The sequence below is a fragment of the Macrosteles quadrilineatus genome, unplaced genomic scaffold (genome assembly GCF_028750875.1).
Source record: "Macrosteles quadrilineatus isolate MER2022 unplaced genomic scaffold, UCM_ALF_1.0 Scaffold_7__1_contigs__length_78375512, whole genome shotgun sequence".
Taxonomy (NCBI): domain Eukaryota; kingdom Metazoa; phylum Arthropoda; class Insecta; order Hemiptera; family Cicadellidae; genus Macrosteles; species Macrosteles quadrilineatus.
Window position 1 is genome coordinate 43,148,580 of NW_026542600.1, and position 18,907 is coordinate 43,167,486.

Below are 18,907 nucleotides of genomic sequence, written 5' to 3' on the forward strand. Positions count from 1 at the left end.
GGTTTTCTTTATGTCAATTACTATGTTTTGTCAAGACCTATAAAATGATACCAAGCTCGACTATACTTGTTATTTGAACATTTTGAGCTACAGTACCCCCTACCCCCACGGGCGAAATTTTAAAAATTGACCATAATTATTGTAGCCCCTCATATCTAAGAAGGTTGCCGCAAACAGATTTCAAAAATCTCCAATGGTTGAAAAGCTAAGGGGGGGGGGGTGTAAGTTACTTTTTAGCCACCCCGTATTTAAAGAACATGATATTCATGTAGTTTTGTTTTGAATAGTTCAAAACTACTTTTCCGAATCTTCCTACATTTACTCCATGAAATTAAATGTTAACAAGCTATCAAAAAATACAAGCTATCAAAAAATACAAGCTATGTGATGATTAGCTATCTATCACAAACCTTCTCTTCAGTGTGGAGGGCCACATTCAAAATGCAATTTCCTAGGTCTGCATCACTTCTTCTACAAAGGTCCCTCAGTTTGTGCTGCTCTATTGTTGGAACACCCTGTATCAGGATGAGTTTGACTTGATATCCCTCAGATTGTAAGAGTTGACTTACGGCCAGAGCGTAGGCTCCACCCCAGGATTCCCCTATAATAGTGTACGGTCCTTGGGGTTTAATCCTGTGTATATCCTGTAAATATTTTGATAAATTAAGTAAGTAGCTAATATTAAATAGGTTATATTACACCTATATAGGAAGATTATTCAAAATATAGATGTGTAGTGGTACATATTTTAAAATTCCTTATTCGACCATTTTACTAAATCACTTGGTATGTGGTTGGAATGACACGAAACGGAACGTTAAGTAATTCGTCAGCCCGTATTTCAGAATGTGGTATAAATTCAGGGTTTGTATGTAGGTACCAAGATTTCAACTATTTCTTATACCTTAATGACTAGACCGCAGCATTCTAGCCTTAATCTACGATCTGGCATTTTTATAAAGTTATGTTGAATTTTAAGTTTTAGTGAATGCAACATCTGTTTCCCATTTGAAAAATAAATAAAATAAAACTGAAAATTGAGAGAAGCTGGAGAAGAACTTGTTTTACGTCTTTAAACGTTAAGGTATACCTAATACATCATATAATAATACTTCAATTGTGAGGTTGAATGTAGAAAGTACACACCTGAACCATGGACTCGGCCACCTCGTGCAGGGAATGAGCTTCAGTAGGTAATCTACAGCAAAAAGCTGGATGCATTATCTGCCTCAGCAAAGGCCTCACAAAATGACTTCCCAGTCCCGGGAACACGAACACTGGCTGCGTGGAATACTTGCTTGCGGAATACTTGGGACTCAGGGTAGTCTCCTCTACGAATGTTTCCTGTGACTCCAGGCTCATTCCGAGATTATACAGTTCTTCAACTGAGTTAGGAAGATGTGCAAGAGATGTTTTCGTTCCTGGAATACAAATCAGCTGTGAAAACGATGAACCCCCTTATCAATTAGAACCTTTAGTGCCCTTCAGTAATTAATCAACCCTGCAAAGATTATTTGATTTCGAAATCAATAATTTGTAAAATCCATGAATACATTACGGTATGGCTTGCAGTGAAATGAAGAATTTATTTTAGTTACCTTGTTATTTTTGAATCAATATTCCCTCAAAACAAGTTTTACTAAACAATAACTATTATTCAGTCAATAATCTATAATTTTGAATTAAATATTAACTAATACACTATTACATTAATTGAATTAAATAACAAATAAATCCTCATTGGGAGAAGTAAGAAAACAGTATTAGAATATGTAAATAAAACCTCACATTGGTCTGTGTGTGATAAGAGTACACACTGGCTGCGCAGATGGTATTGTTGTCTATAGTGTACCAAACAAAGTTTTACACTTCTTAGTTGGCTATAAAGATAACAAAATCTTTTTTAGAAGGGTAGGACGGCTGCAGATTGCGTAAGTGTATATTTTTTATATGGTAATACTTTAAAAGAGTTTCATTCCGTCTTTAACTGCATAGTGTTAATTTTTAAACATATAGTACTAATTAATATACTGTAGTTTTAGGATAAAGAGTATTATATTTAGAATGTTATATTTGATTAATATAGAATATTATACTCTTGTTCAGATATTATATTTTGAAATTCCATAAAATTATCTTTAAAATGACTCCAAACAACAAGGTTTGATGGCATCTTTTCCCATGTTTTGTAGTTTGTGAGTGTTTTACAATGTTCAAGAGATTTTAAGCTAAATCCAAGTAAAGATTCATGTTAATTAATTTTTTTATTTAGAGACTAGGGTTAGTACATCTGATTGTATTTGATTAAATGATATTAAGAATTAAAGGGTTATGGTAGTTTTGGCATTATCAATGATTATTGCCTATAATTATAGTCAAATTATTGGTGAGAGTACATTTTTTGTATTTTTACGTAGGCATTCGTGGTGTCATGGTGGAGTTTTTGGCGTCAGTGACGACGTGCATGCAACCACAGCATGAACTCGCAAATAACCTTTACTCATTAAGTTGCACACTCGAGAACCGTTTGAATACAGATACTACATCAAGTTTACCTTTGCTCTTAGTTGTGTTTAAATGGTCAGAAACTAAATAAAACTTTGCTGTCGTTTGGGTGTCCGCCAGCAGCCTGAAGAGGTAAGGAATTACTTTGTTTCCAGCTTCTACCGGACTTCCACTTTTGATACAGCAAGTAGGAAGGCCGCTGATGGAACGAGAGTCGCTAACCTCTGATCCTTTTCCAAGCAAAGAAACAAAATGTTGTAGTTGGGGCAGAAGCTCCCTACAGGCCAAGTCAAGATTTTTCATTTTGCTGCCGTTTTCGTCCTGATAAAAAAGAATATTGCTATTAAAGGTGCGAAAAAATTGTGTACAGATTACATCACTTTAACCCTTAGTCTAACTTAGAACATTTAACGTAAAGAATGCTTAACTTTTTGCTCAAAAGATTAGAAAAATTGATTGTGAGAAAGGCCATAACGATGCGTACCATTGAGACACAGAATATTGATGAAACCATTCCAATATGTAATGTTTCTTTCAAGAACTTCAGTGCACCTTCAGGAGTATCCAAGCATGCAGAGGAGGAGATCATCGTAGAACATTTTTTGCGGTACAAAATGCGATTCACCCTTTTAAGGTAGAGACCTTCGTCGTTCAAAACCACAAGTTTCGAAGCACCATGGTGAATTAGCCATTCGGCCAGCTCAAACTTAAGTTCCACATTAGGTCCTGAAACCGAAGTATTAGAACAATGTAGTATTTTAAGTTTTGAAGATCGTAGTAAAATAAATTACACAGTATGATACATTATTGTATTATTGAATACTTGTAAAGCTATATAGTATAATTTATGATTGTTTCCGTAGCTTGAATATATAGATTTAATGCTAACAGAATAGATGATAAGCTTTCTCGCTGTTTTAGAGGTGTAATTTCAACAAAGGTTTGTATTTGTAAAATAAAATACTTGTTTTATTTGATTTGTTTACTACTGTTTGTAAAGATAAAAATTATCTGTTTCAAGGTCCCAAACTTTGAGGAGCCCAAGCTTTGAGTAAAACCTGAACAATTAGTTCAATTTCCTATGTTATATCCACCTATTAAATTGTTTTACGTGCATTGCTTTATTACGAATTGGTATGGCAATTAGATTGATATACTGAACTGAGATAGTGAAATTACATAATTTTTACTTTTCATAAATTCTTTGAAAAGGAGCTAAATGCTGTTTTCTGTGGTGATCGCCTATCCTTAAACCTAATCATATTAAAGAGAAAAATCTATTCAATGTAATTATATTAGGCATTTGAATTTTACTACTAATGAGGAGTAGCCTATAGGGCTTCGTAAAATTTTGTTTAACAAGCTTCTAAGTTACGGCACTCTGTATATGTATGTTAGTCATAAATTAGGCCAAAGGTCATTTGGGGTTACGTAGATGAAGGCGTTCATGCGCATCTTTCCAACTTCAAAATGTTTGAAAATGGAAAAGCTTTCAATGTTTAAGACAAAAGCAGAAGAACAACAATTAATGTAACTAATATAATTAATATAAGAATAATACTAATATATCAAAAGTAATAATTATTATGACCTACGTACCTGCAATTATGTGTACGCTATCCAGATTAGACATAAAGTACCCATTTACTGGCATGACCTGATTTTCAAGTTTTGAAATCAACACAGTTTTTTCCGTTGCATTATTTATTTGAAGATTGCTGAAAATATGAAATTAAAATCTGAGAAAAGGGATAGGAACTATATATCATTAATAAGTATGCTTAAAAGCAAGCTATGCAATAAAAATATTAGCTCTTAGTGCGATTTTAATGCGTTACATAAAAGGGTACTTTCCTGTTAAAGGGGACATTAATTTTTATCGATGATTTTTTCTGTGTACCGATATTTTATTTTTGGTCCTATATATCGATATTAACGAATTGAAACATATCAGCTGACAATTACGACGAATGAATATTTTTCAGTATCAACAAACAATAAAAAATATAACATTGAAATGAAACCGTTCTATACTAATCTAGCCTAACAAACAAAACTTGCTGAACCATTTCAAAATTCCATTTGATACTCCCCACATGCATTTTCTGTTATCAAACGGAATTTTGAAATGGTACAGCAAGTTTTATTATAGCAAGTTTTATTATAGCATATTTTATATACATCATTTTTGCCTAAACAAGATCAGTCGTCAATTTGTAATTGAAATGAATTTGAAGATATTAAAACAAAAGGAATACGCATTGAAAAGGAAAACAAAAATATCGATATATCGTAAAATTAATCGATAGTAAGGAATGTTCCCTTTAACGGTAAATCACCCATAAAAGCTAGTTTCAATAGTTAAGCAAGCAAAATATTGTAAGTCTGTAAATTATGCCTCATTTAAAAAGAAGCTTCCCCACTACAACAGTTAAAACAAATTTCACAAGCCTATATTGTAATCAGGCAATACACAATGCAATTTTCCCCCTGTATCAAATAGAAAAGAAATTACCCATGTCATAAACATATCCATCATAGGTTCATTATTGAAATTATACATTGGCTACTTATAACAATAACACGGTTTAACAGAACCCTATCGGGATGAATATCTTCCTTGTTTTGCACGATGACATTTACTTACCCGAGGGCATCAGTGAGGTCTTTGATTTGGAAAAGCCTTTTCTTCAGTGGCATCACTACACCTTGACTTATGCCGTCTTTCAACATCTTTTGGAGATCTATTTTACTTTCATCATTAAAAGTGTCAATGCTGTTTAGAGAAACGCCAAAAATAGATCTGTTCTGGAAGAAGTTGTACAGTCCTAAAAGTATAATATTATTTAGAAACTTACAACTTGATGTCTAGCCTTGAAGTTATTTATGCAACCTCATGTAAACCTAAGTTAAGGGTTATTGAAATCACAAGAGATCCATACATAGCAAGACCCATTAGTAACCTCTTTCAAAATGAAAACTGTTTATGAAGATTTATCCTGGCTTCTGTTCTAAGAAAATAATCAAAGACCAGCAATTAACCTCACATAATATTGAAAATTAAAACCTCTAGACTTTAATTTTCGTCAAGATCAAGTCTAGAATGTCTCTAGGCATAAGAGACTGAGGCCAATTGGTGTAACGGTGAACAAGAGGTAATTTATTCATTTCAGTGCAAAATGCATCCAAAAAACTATTTATGTCACCACTGTTTATTTTCTCTTATATTCATATTTATATTTATACCTATATTTACCAATAATTTCCCTGTCTTCAACTCGTATTTCGGACAGATGTATAATACGGCAGTCCACGTCAGCAACTTTAACAGTGGACTGGAAGTCATTTCCTCGTAAACAACTGACGATAACTTCAACTCCTTTTCCCCCAATCCGTTTCCTAACAGCTACATTAATATCTTCCTTGTTTAGAACAAAAACATCCCGGTCTTTTATCTGCAACATACGCTTACTCATTAAACCAGGGTGAATAAAAAGTCAAGACCCCCCCATCTAATATTTTTCCAAGTAAATATAGAGAGATATCCTTTTGGTGGTCGTGCAAGCTTAGCAGGAAGTTTCATTTTATGATTTTGAAAGTTTTGAGTGTCCCCCCAAAAGGGGGGATTTGGGGGGTAACTCAAATATTTTAAATGTAAACCCCCTTCAAGTGACACCTCATTTTGAAGTGTTTACAAAAACTTAAAGAATGGAAAACTAGAGGTCGATATATCTTCTTTATCCAAAATGGTAGCCTGTCAAATGTTGTAGAAAATCAATGGTAAAATTGGTTGGTAATGGTAATATCGGCTACCATTTTGGATAGAGAAGAGATAGCGAACTCTTGTTTTCACCTTTCTTTAAGTTTTTGTAAGCTCTTCAAAATGAGGTGTTACTTGATGGGGGTTTACATTGGAAATATTTTAGTTACCCCCCAAATCCCCCCTTGGGGGGACACTAAAAAATTTTAAACGTAAACGCCCATTTTTTGACACTTTGTTTTGAAGTGTTTACAAATACTTAAAGAATGGTGAAAACTAGAGGTCGCTATCTCTTTTCTAACCAAAATGGTAGCCGATATTACCATACCAACCAATTTTACCATTGATTTTCTACAACATTTGACGGGCTACCATTTTGGATAAAGAAGAGATAGCGACCTCTAGTTTTCACCATTCTTTAAGTTTTTGTAAACACTTCAAAATGAGGTGTCACTTGAAGGGAGTTTACATTTAAAATATTTGAGTTACCCCCCAAATCCCCCTTTTTGGGGGGGCACTCAAAAATTTCAAAATCATAAAATGAAACTTTCTGCTAATATTGCACGACCACCAAAAGGATATCTCTGTATATTTAATGGGAAAAATATTAGAGGGGGGGGTCTTGACTTTTTATTCACCCTGTATATAAAAAGCACATACACATACAGAAAAACTAATATAAATATTAAAGTATGTTATACGATTTTAAAAGGCAATGGAAACATTTGACATATTATTAAATATAATTTTGTGGAAATAAACTTCGCATAAGATGCACATACTGTCTCTAAATTTATTTATACCAAGAGCCAATTTACAAAGTCGATCAACACGAAGCACAACAGTCATTCTATATAAAAACATAATATTCTTGGACAATATGCTGTGTAAAAGAAACGACCCTTATGTTATGCAATACTAGAACAAGAATTATGCAATTAAACGTGAAAACAGCTGATTATAGCTATTTATGTAAGAGCGCAAAGTACGTCATTGCCACTCAAGAATTGTAGATGGCCGCACGATGCTTTAGCTGAGGGATTTCGAGAACGGCAATGACTGTTTTGTGGTCGTAATACATACAAGATTTTTCCTACCATCATAATTAACTTATCACACAGATACAATTTTTAGCTGTATAAAAATGTCATTTAGGTTGTTTGTTTTTTAGGTTAAGTTATTTGCTGACCAGATGATTTAACGAGCGAGAATGAATAAATGGAAATTGAGTTATTTTGCATACTTTTTACAGGTGTGACAATGTGATAATTTCCATGCAGTGGTAGATCAAAATATATATATATTTCAGCTTTTAGATTTTAATAACAAACTTTATATGATAATTTAAGCAATAAATAACGAACTAGCTTGACTTACAATACATTATGCTTGGTAAGCCATGTAATAAATATAAGTTAATCAATTAGTATGAAATAGGTAGTTAAATAAAAAATATATTATATGTTCTAGATGGCATGACATATTCAGGATGGCAGGCACGTTATACTTCTTTGGATGGAGACTTCACCACCGTCTAAGTAACCAAAGTCTACAGTAAAACGATAACGTTCCCAAAAATATATTTAGTAAGAAAGTAAGAAAACTTACAGTAGGAAAACGATCAGTGAGGAGTTTGATTTCTTGTTCATTCTTGACAGATACAAGAACCTTTGCTCCAGCTTGAAGTGCCACTGAAATGACTGCTTGACCTAAAGGACTACAGCCTGCGTGTACTAATACATGTTCTCCTTGGTACACCTTCGCCTTCTCGATGACGCAGATGTATGCCTGTAAAATATTTAATTGTTAATGGACGGTAATATTGAACGTAAAACTATTATGTTTTAGTTGACCTTACTAAGGTTTTTATGTGAAAATTGTGCGGTTTACTCGAATGAAATGCCCACTGACCAAAAAATATGTTATCTGAGGCAAAAATATCGAAAAGCGATGTGAATGTTTTAAAGAAGTTTAAATACAAAATTATGTTTGCACAAAACATATTTAGAATTAAAGTTAATCTTGTAGTCGGAATTATTAATGGAACCCTTGGGTTTACATGACATCAAGTAATTACGCCCCTGGAAAAATAAATTCACAATATTGTTCAGCGAAAAATGGCTTCCAATTTAAGCAATTCTGAATCTTAATCGAGTTTCAAAACTCATTTTATTTTTATACCTGGATCAAGTATCGGCATCAGAACACTATCTGATAACCTAATAAAACATGAGTGTGTTAAATAAAACATGGCTTGGACTACTTTAGTACGAAGTTCAAATTTAAAATATATACGATGAATCAATCTTTACATTAAGAAACATAATCGTGATTCAAACAAAGAAACACACAATTTTCAATGCTTTTGGATTAGATAATATCACTTGTCTGACCAACGAGGGGTTTTTCAACGTAAATAATAAAAGGAAAGAAATCAAACCCACAATATTAAAACATACACTGAACGCGTTTCTATACATACACAAAGCATAGTAGTTAGAAAAATACATCAAATAAAATCTTTAAAAATACATCAAATTACTGCATAATATTTATTTTTATGATAATTATTTTAGCAAAATAGGTTTTACACAGTTTGTTAAAAAATATCTGCCTTCAAAGTAACAAGTAACAAAAACTAACAGTATACTACTGTCAAAGAGTCATATAAGACTATCGGTCTAGAAATTTTATTCCATTCGAATAAGAACAAGCAGATAAATTGGGTCTTTCTCACTCCAGGAGTTTGAAAATGATATTTTACATGTGCAAAATGAGAAAAACTCAGTGTGTTTTTGTATACATTGAGTCAAATCAGATCTACGTTGTTTTATCTTTTTTCACTTCAAAAGTCAATTTGTTCTTTTTGGCTTTCGCTCTCTTTATACTCAAAATCCTGCGGAGGAAGGGAAAGCCTCGCATGATTTGTGTGATCGTGATCAAATCCGGATCAACAAATGTTTGCAGCTATGATTTTATCTTTAAATTATTCTAACCATTGTATAAGCCACGGGTGTGGTGGCGGCGTCCTCTAAAGTCCAGTCTGCCGGAACTGACCACATGAGTATGGGATCTGGAGTAAGAATGTTGGCTTCGGGATCCAAACTTGCCACACCCATTACCCTCTGCCCCTTCAGCACACCGGAGTAGTCCACAAACCTAAGTCCAGTCTACAAAGCAAATATTTCATCATACACTGATTCTTGGCAACACTCAGGTGCGAATACCAAATGCTTTTATAGCAGTTGACGATGATTTCGTAAATTGTAGATCAGTGGATTTACAGAAGTTTTAAGATAATTACCTACTAAACTATATTAAACTGAATTTTATTTGTATAAGGTTGTTTTAACATGTAACTGACAGAGTGTATAATCAGGTATTCTATAGAATGTCTAGGAGATCTAGATATACATATAAAAAATGATGTAGGCAATTAAATGGTATAATGAAGCCTGGTTATTTTATAGAATGCCCATCGGCACTACAGGTAAAATATACAATACACTGTTTAAGAACTTAGTTTTCTTTCCTTATTTAACATCGTTTAATCCTATCTAATCCACACTAGCAAAAGGTTAGTACGTACATAAAATATTTAAATATTGTAAAGTAGATAGTTTTTGTTAACAATAGTTTCATTCAATACTTTGCTGGTTCAACTATGGTCACTCTATAAAATACCTTAACATTATACACAATTACTAGTCAAAATAAAACTTTTTATTACCATACCAATTTCATACTTTGTGTAAAATGCCTAGTCATTCTATAGAATATCTGCATTATATACTTTGCCAGTAACATATATCGATTGTGTGTTTAACTATTATAGACGGATAGTATCAAAGAAATTCTAACTGGAAAATTTAAATAATAAAATATTTTATGACCAAAATAATAAAGGACCATGTTGGGCTGTGTTTTAAGTATTTCATAAATTGAAAAATAATAATACAATTTACAATTTCCTCATTGAATCATTTTGAAAGTTGCACACATAATGGGTTCACAAGACAAATGGACTCGACCACTTATTAACCTACTTCTAACTTAAATAATTCTACTGTAATAAATACAGTGAATAAGCGTTATATGTTTACTAAGCTGCACAAATATGGGAGGCTGGTGAAACTTATCTTTAAGAGGTTATGTACAGAATAATAAATAGTAGAACGAAATATTTAATCAATGGATTAAATTTCATCATAATAGCTGAATAACCATTAATGTGCGAATAGTGCAGTTATATATATATAAATTTGTTAAAATTTAAATAGATCAACATACCTCCTCGTTTGATGATCTGGGGTGGTACGTAAAATAGGGAGTATTCAGTCCAAGACAGTTTATTTGCAGATGCTCGATTGGGCTGGAAAATGATAATACAAATTTATATTTAACGAGTGAGATAAAACGCTTTAGCTATATTCTATAAATACTTAACTATTAGGTCTATATTCGTGATTCTTTGTAAATCTTACTATCAAGGTCTGACAGAGTTTACACATGATTTGAGGCGTATCTGATAGGACGCAAGCAGTGGGTAAAATTGGGAGATGAGGGAGTGGAAGGTAACCAAACATGGGGTGCCCCAAGGCACAGTTTTAGGCCCTATCTTTTTCTTAGTGTTTGTAAATAGTATTTGCAATGGTAAACTCAAAGGCAGATGTTTTTCGTTTGCCAACGACATAAGTCCGAGTTTTGACCAAAATAAGTTTGCCATATTTGATGAAATTATATATATGGTTTGCAAAAAATAGTATGGTTTTAAGTATTGTAAAAACTAACTTAATTAATTTTTCTTTAAAGCCTAACGAAAATACCTCTGATTAAGTGGTATATAGATGTATTAACTGTACCGCTCATTTAACATGCATCTAGGTTAGGTTAGGTTAGTTATGGACGAGCTGTTTACATGGAAGGCTCGCATTTTGCAGCTACATAAAGAATTAATTCTGTGCTTAGAATATTTTATTTTCTCAACGACATAGTTCCTTTAGATACGCATAGAAAATTTTATTAGTAATTTTTTCTCATATATTGCTCCTTGAATTTTTAATAATTTGCCTGAAAATATTAATACAGCCAGAAGCTTCTATATTCCAGAAAATGGTTAAAAATATGATGTTAACAATAAATTATGTCAAAGATATTTTTTGTTTTGACTCTTAGAAAATTACAATCCAAAATAGTATATTAATTAAAACTTATTAGAAAAATGGTGTTCAAAATATTAATTAGCTTTTATTTTTGTGTCCCTAGCAGGTAAGTTTATGTATTAAACAAAATATATCCTCTTTTGATTTTTAAGTTACAGTTCTTTTTGTTTCTGATGCTCGCAAGAGTTCTTATTTGTTTTTATTTTAAATGTATATTTTATGGGTAAAAAATTATTTTTGCACTCGATAAAACTTTATTTTAATAATGTACAATGAAGTGGGTACCTTCACCACAGCCCCCAGGTAACAGCCTCCCCCCCCTCAAAAAAGAGGTACCTATGTTTTCTATCAAATGTTTGTAAAGCTGCATTGTATTTGTGAATGTGGAAAATAACTTGATTTCTTTCTTTCTTTACCTAAGTGAGTTCACCTAAGTGTTGAAATAAAATTCGTGAAAAGACTGTCATCTACAAGAATATATTCAAGTCAAAAGATCTACTGAAATAAAACATACCTTTTGACGAGACTGTTCATGTTGTAGTTGCAGGGGTGGATCTTCTGTGAGATATACCTAAGACTCCCCCAAGAACCCCCTGAGAGAATATTTACACTCAGGCCATAGGACAATTGAGTCGAGTAGAACGAGTTCGTTATCGCGAACTGCTGAGCGTGGCGATCTTCGATAAAAACAGTTCTGAAAAATTAAATAGACTGTTAATACTTACATCCCTCATAAAAGATGGAAAAGTTGGTAAATGAGGATGGATTGGGTTTGTTCCCGCTATATATTTTAAAAATTGCTTTACAATCTTATTTTTATTTTATAACTTGATGCTTGGAAGGGGGCTTGATTTCTGTAAACAAGTGTAAATAAAACGTTTTCTGTGTTACAATTTGATTGTTCTATAATGCGCAACTAAGGTGGCTTTGGAACTGGATATAAATGTTGAGTCATTAAATAATTGTTTTGAGCTACAATTTAATTCCACTGCTAGATTTAACACTAGGAGTATCATTGCTATCTAAAGGCACCTTTACCTGATTCTGTAAGCGAATGGCTCTTTCGAGAGTGCTGGCAAAACCTGTGTCGGTGTCAACGATTGCGTCACTACAACAATCGGAAGAGCGTTCACTTCCTTTTTGACAATATTTCTCAAGTCGTTCAGCCATCCTGAAGTTTCGGCCTTGTATACTTGTAGTTTAGTTTGAGTTGGTGCCTGAAATTTAAAAGATTATATTGTTGAGTAAATGTTTGTAAATTGATAATATTTTTAAAATGCTCATTTTTAGGAAAATTTATAATTATTAAGGGTAATAATAAATATTAATATTATTGTTAAGGGTTCAATAATTATTGTAAGATAATTTTTTCTAGAGGACAGATTAATTTTTTGCGTTCACCTGGGCAATAACTCAAATAATCAACTGTGGTAATTTGGTTGACATGATATTTCAAATTGAGAACATGATATGTTTGTCAATTGACAATTTTCATGTTCTATATGTATATGTTTCGTCTAATTTAATTTTTGAGTATAATAAAGAGATTACACATAGTAGATTACACAAGGTCTAAATAGCAAATCCCTTAAACCTTTAAAAAGCAAATCTTAAACTAACTCAACTGAAAGAATTAGGTAGAACCTAAACCATTTTTGTTACCTACGACACATAATTTAACCATATACACATAATATAATAAACGTTATCAGCAATCTGACACATACTTTCTCCCATTAGCTTGTCAACAACCTTTATCATGGGAAGCGATGAGAGTAACTATGATATTTAATAGGTAAAATCACAAAAGTTGCATTAACTTTTGAACCGTAATTTTTATAAAAATGGGTGGGGTTGCACTATTTGGTTTAGAATTATAAGTACCATTACAGAAGAATTTCGATCATATTTCGTAAAAAAAAGTTATTTCTCCGTTTTTTTTTCAGTGGGAAAATAACATAAGTTACAATAACTTTTGAACCGTAATTTTTACAGGAATGGGGGGTTGTACTATGTCGTTAAGAATTATAAGGATTATTACACACTAATTTCAATCAAAACGGTTTTTCTTTTTACTTTTCAGACCATTTTACTTTTTGTGATATATCCGCTCAAAACTCAAACTCGAAAATTTTGACAAAAACAATACTTTCTCCATATACTATGGTATAGGGGGAGAAAATAAAAAGAGGAAGATATAATTGAGACAATATTAATAATATATCGATATTCTAACTATACCACTATATTCTACAACATAGCTTTGCAATCAAAAGTACACAACCGGAATATAAATTCAAAGTAAATGCGACGCACTTAGAGAAATGGTTACCACTTACCTTCTTGAGCAGAGCGAGTTTCCCGGACTCAGTTTGGTGTACTAAAATCAGTTTTAAGCTTTGATCGTACTTTGGAGAACCATTGTTGTTAAGATGAGTGATCAAGTAGACATTTCCAGATTCTCCACTCTGCTTTACCAAATTAGATATAATGTTGTACTCCCCTACTACAATTATACTACTCCTCCCCGAACTCTTGACTTGTTCCTTAGCCGTTTCCTGATCAACTTGCAAAATCTTCAGCTAAAACACAGTTTTAAAGTATTCACAAATTTGCATACGTTATTTGATCTAATATAAGAAATAACTTAACCTTTTGATTCATATTATTACTACTTTTAGCGAATTTCCCTATAGGCAAGTAGCTATTACCGTAGGCTGCATGGTAAGATCTAGAGCCAAGACCGATTTACTTTTTCATTTTGATGTCCCCAGAGGCCAAAACACTAATCATTCAAATTGAATGAGACCGTAAACACGAGAACTCGAGTAATTTTGGTCCGACTTTGATGACATTTTGTGTGAAGGTCATCAAGGCTGGATAAACTTGAATGAGTTCGTGAACCTGCAAGATCGGGTCATAGGAATCAGGTATTATGGAGTTTTTAAATAAAAAAAAAAACTTTTTTCCCAAAAACATCAAAATTCCCAATTTACATTACAGTTATCTCGTTGAGTTCATAAAACGAATAACTTTGAGTATTGCAGCGATGTTGTAAAATTAAAAGTTATGGGCAGAATTCCAAAATAACTGTTCATTTAAGATTCTCAAGTTATTTTTATGGAGAAAAAGAAAACTGTCGTGGTATGCTGGTTTGTTTTATGTTGTTGTGTTTTCGTTAGATGTATGATGATCGAACTTTTCAAATTTATTTATTTCATCCTACTCTATGAACACTTGGTCAAAACACAACCTTTTACCTTTCCGTAGCAGCAAACCTAAGTACTCGTTGATTGAAATGTTTTTTTTTATAGTAGAATAAAGATGTATTGTTTATGGAAATATTTTAGTAAAAATCCAATCAGACTAATTGAAATTCGCTTAGTGTGCAGGTTTGCTGTGGTGTATTTATATTAATCTAGAGGTAAGTAATATCAATTGTAGCTTTAGCTTAAGTTGGTGAAAATATTTAACATAATGTATACTAACAAAAATTTTAATCACTGCTTTGTTTCAATGTGCTCGATTAAACATAAAACAAGTGCCCAACTTAATTTTGAGCAAGTATTTGCGTGAACAGTTTGACAATTATAACGTTTATTTCCTTTAGAAAACAACCTTCGTTAAACTAAGAGGCATTCCGAATATGAATTACCTGTATATTAGGTCTATAGTTGAATTTGCTTTTCAGCAGCTGCGTGTATTGGGAGGACGAGTCGTCGTCTGTTTGAAGAACCAAAACTGTGATTGTGCATGAATCATCCTTCCAGGCATTGAACCCATCTTCTGCAGCCGTATGGACACTGCTTGACAAGAAGTCCTCTGCCTATAACAATACGTAGGCTACAGTATCGTTACTGTTGAATTGGAGAATTTCCGAGTTTTGAAAGAAGACTGAAATAAATTAATTATTGTGCTTTTCATTTTAAGTAACCATTAAACATATGCAAAAGTGTTAAGGTCGATTCACACACATCAGTTACGGCACGTCTCCGGCGCAGGTCAGTCAGTCAATTTAAGATTTCTTCCCACCGATATGTTTAGATTGTTCGGGCGCCTGATTGATGTGTTTGAGCTTAGAAAATAGTATTTTTGTTATTTGAACGATTTTTTATATATTTTAAGTACTGTTTGTAACAATCATCAAGATGGACGATGAAACTTTGATATAATATCATGTTTTAATTAACAATTCTTGACTGTAAAATCACTATAAGTACGGTGACGGAAGACTGACTGAAGCCAACTGGCAGACAGTTGTCTGAGGAATTCGGATGCAACTAAGACTGAACTGTAACTGTACTGTAATGGAACTGTGACTGGACTGATATATGTGAATCGACCTTTAGACGGAAGTCTATTATTAAACAATTCAATGCTGTAATTATATAATAATACTTTAGCGGGCATATTAAAGCATCATCAATTAATTATTACCTGACTTCAAAACAGATATCTCAAGATAAATTACTCTTATTTCTTTTTAATTAGAATATTTAATTTAGGTTTATACATTAAATAATTTATAAAACACCATTAGTGTAACTCTGAAGTATCTTTTTTCAGTGGTTTGTGCATACATTTACACAGTAGAACTTGATTTCGAGTATTTCAGATTGATTTACTCACGAGAACTTTTTCATCAAAGTAAGGCTGAAACTTCAATTCGGACCAGGAGAGTGAGGGTGTATCATTAATTGCCGCTGGACTGAGGGAAGTTCCATAAATCTCTGCTCCTTGACACACAAGTCTGTTGCTGGATGACTTGTAATAAACTTGTAATTCCGTGTCTGTAAAGGGGAATTTCTGTAATATTGAATATGGGAAGAAAACATGAACACTACCAGATAGGTTTAAATCACACATTTTAAAAGAAATGCCATGTGGTTGAGAAGTTTTAAATGCGTATTTTAAATGAATAAAACTCCAAGCCTTGTGAAGTAGCGATAGCAACTCGCTGAGCTCGTATTTATTGAATTTCCTAAATGGTGGTGGTGAATAACTGCTCTGAAAAAATAGTTTTTTTTATCCATACTAACCAGGTGGGGTAGACATCAAAAAGGGGCCATCGATGACGATCTTAGTAAAAGACTGCGGAAGCAGTAGTGACCCATGTTCTCGAGACTTGAATAAAACGATGATTTTCATCAATGCGTCAAGGAATGTGATAACATTTCCACTCCATCTCACCTTTGCCACACATTCTGTAATTACAAAAGTCATAAGTGTATATGTTTAAATATGTTTAAATATGTTGCAGTAATTCTGGCTACTGGTATTGTAATATGCAATATCTCGCATTACTAGCACTTGTACAGCCTTTAAATAGAAGAATATTAATTAATTGTTGTATACACTGACTTTCTTAGTTAATATCAAGAACATTTCTAAATTAAAGATAGACTCAGTTTAATGTATTGCATCGACCAACTCAAATGAACACTGGCGTATAAATCATATCAGTAATGATTACCATTTTATCACATTTTGGGTGATCTCGTTATCAGAGTATTTCGTAGTAGTCTTCTCAAAACGAGAATTCATAGAGTTGTTTCATCTTTATATTTTATGAAGCTAACATCATTAAGCAAAGATATGTCACACTGTCTTAGCACAAATGTTTTCCTGCATAATATGATTTATATAACAATCTGTTTTACATCATGAATTGAATCAATGTTTTCAACATAGGTTAACGGTCACTTAATCTTTATATTTATTATTTAAATAGTGTAACAAATAATAACTTTTACAATTACTTAGTAAGTCGACTAATCTTATAGGTAATAATTTTAATAATTAAACTCCTGTAAATAAACTTATTAAGCTTCGCTTTTAACGATTTTAACTATCCGTAATTAATTTAAGCGGTTCGGTTAGTCCATAACTCGGACCAAAAGGTCGACCTTCATCAGACGCTTAATCGTAAAATGCCCTTGTATACCTTATACCTTGTATACCTTGCATACCTTGCATACCTTGCATCCCTTGTATACCTTGCATACCTTAAAAGCCAAGCCCAAAGTAGGGTGCTAAACAGTTCAAGTAGTGCCCTACCTCTAAAACACAAGGGTTGGTGGGCTTAAAGAGTAGAGCTTTGAATCACCACGTCATTCACGCAAATTATTAATAAATTCAATACTAAAATCAAACAAAGTAAAAAGATAACACGAAATAAGAATGACCTTTACCCTTAGATCCGATGTAGAGTTTTTTGATGTTTTGGAACAATGGTCCCAAGTCACAACCGAGTTCGGAAAGCATGATGTAAACGTCGCTCTCAGATATTTCCTCCATCGCTGATACGTCCTTGACCTCAGGTACCTGTATAGGCTGGGGTTTATCACACTCCATCAATTGTCCACTCATATAAACGTTAAATGGGCTCATTTCTGACACCATGAACTTTTTTGACGTGGGTGAGCAAGTACACAGGAGCTTCTTTTCTGTAAAGCAAAAAGCTTAAGCTATAATATATTGAGTAGACACAATCTCCTCTGTACAATGTTAATAGATACGTAGTTATGCTTATTTTTTATATTCTAATCTATATTGTTAAATGGGATATGATTCACATTTATTCTTCCTATGACTTGAGACTAAACAAATGTAATTTTTCCCTCCGAATCACGTGCAGTATATAAAATGAAAGCTGCACATACAGGGTTGACAACTTAACATTGGCATCTCAGTAATTAAAAGATTCAGAGCAATCCTTGAAATGGGAACATTAAACTGAAAAAATATCTATTAAGATTCTCTACAAATGGCACACCATTTATCGATATAGCAGCTGACTTCTAAATTTCTTATGGGCTTACCTTGGCTTGAATGATGTTTTCAGTATGTGAATTGAATACACTTTTTACTGCCAAGTTTTTGGGGTTCATTAAAAAAACTAACATGTTCTAAATCTAATCCAAATCCAAAGGCGACACCTTGTGTCCTGAAGAAGACAGCTAAAAAACTATCAAATCCGGTTGCCTTAATGGGACTACACTAATCACCCGACAGTAAAAAGTACACAGCTTTTACTACATTCAAAAAGTACGAGTTAAAAAGTTGTAATAGTATTTATACTCATGTCATTTTAAATATTTTTTAATCAAACAGTGATAAAATTTTATGCTATTTATTAGTAGAGCTTACTAGTATTTTCTGTAAATTACTAACATTAAAATAAAACATGTCTACTATTTTAACGAAAGTGAAACATTAATTTGAGTTTGTTATATTCTATTTGACACTGTTACTGTGACTGTGAGTATTCTACTTGTTCTCACCGAGCTCGTCGACGGTATTGCTTCCCGCAACAGTAATATCCTCTATTATCGTGAACTGATTCTCAGCCTGAAGTTGTTTTAAAGCTAACAGCATTTGCAGTGGATATATCTGTAAAATAAATTACCCATCATATCATCCACAACTGGTTTGGATAAACTTTAAGCTGGAATTACCCAAACATCTGAAAACGGTCATA

General features: G+C 32.8%; 1 protein-coding gene across 1 annotated transcript in view; it reads right to left on the reverse strand.

Annotated features, from left to right (window-relative positions):
• Nucleotides 1-18,907, reverse strand: part of LOC128997794 (fatty acid synthase-like) — a 44,409-nt gene that overhangs the window by 2,798 nt on the left and 22,704 nt on the right. The window contains exons 17-34 of the mRNA XM_054423504.1: nucleotides 18,711-18,819; nucleotides 17,619-17,873; nucleotides 16,467-16,631; nucleotides 16,057-16,217; nucleotides 15,083-15,253; nucleotides 13,767-14,009; nucleotides 12,466-12,644; nucleotides 11,942-12,121; nucleotides 10,556-10,637; nucleotides 9,262-9,435; nucleotides 7,874-8,053; nucleotides 5,762-5,960; nucleotides 5,153-5,333; nucleotides 4,105-4,223; nucleotides 2,990-3,231; nucleotides 2,556-2,826; nucleotides 1,147-1,421; nucleotides 411-644 (exon numbers count right to left, since the gene is read on the reverse strand). Coding sequence (XP_054279479.1) covers nucleotides 411-644; nucleotides 1,147-1,421; nucleotides 2,556-2,826; nucleotides 2,990-3,231; nucleotides 4,105-4,223; nucleotides 5,153-5,333; nucleotides 5,762-5,960; nucleotides 7,874-8,053; nucleotides 9,262-9,435; nucleotides 10,556-10,637; nucleotides 11,942-12,121; nucleotides 12,466-12,644; nucleotides 13,767-14,009; nucleotides 15,083-15,253; nucleotides 16,057-16,217; nucleotides 16,467-16,631; nucleotides 17,619-17,873; nucleotides 18,711-18,819 — 3,420 coding nt within the window. The remainder of the gene's footprint in view (nucleotides 1-410; nucleotides 645-1,146; nucleotides 1,422-2,555; nucleotides 2,827-2,989; nucleotides 3,232-4,104; nucleotides 4,224-5,152; nucleotides 5,334-5,761; nucleotides 5,961-7,873; nucleotides 8,054-9,261; nucleotides 9,436-10,555; nucleotides 10,638-11,941; nucleotides 12,122-12,465; nucleotides 12,645-13,766; nucleotides 14,010-15,082; nucleotides 15,254-16,056; nucleotides 16,218-16,466; nucleotides 16,632-17,618; nucleotides 17,874-18,710; nucleotides 18,820-18,907) is intronic.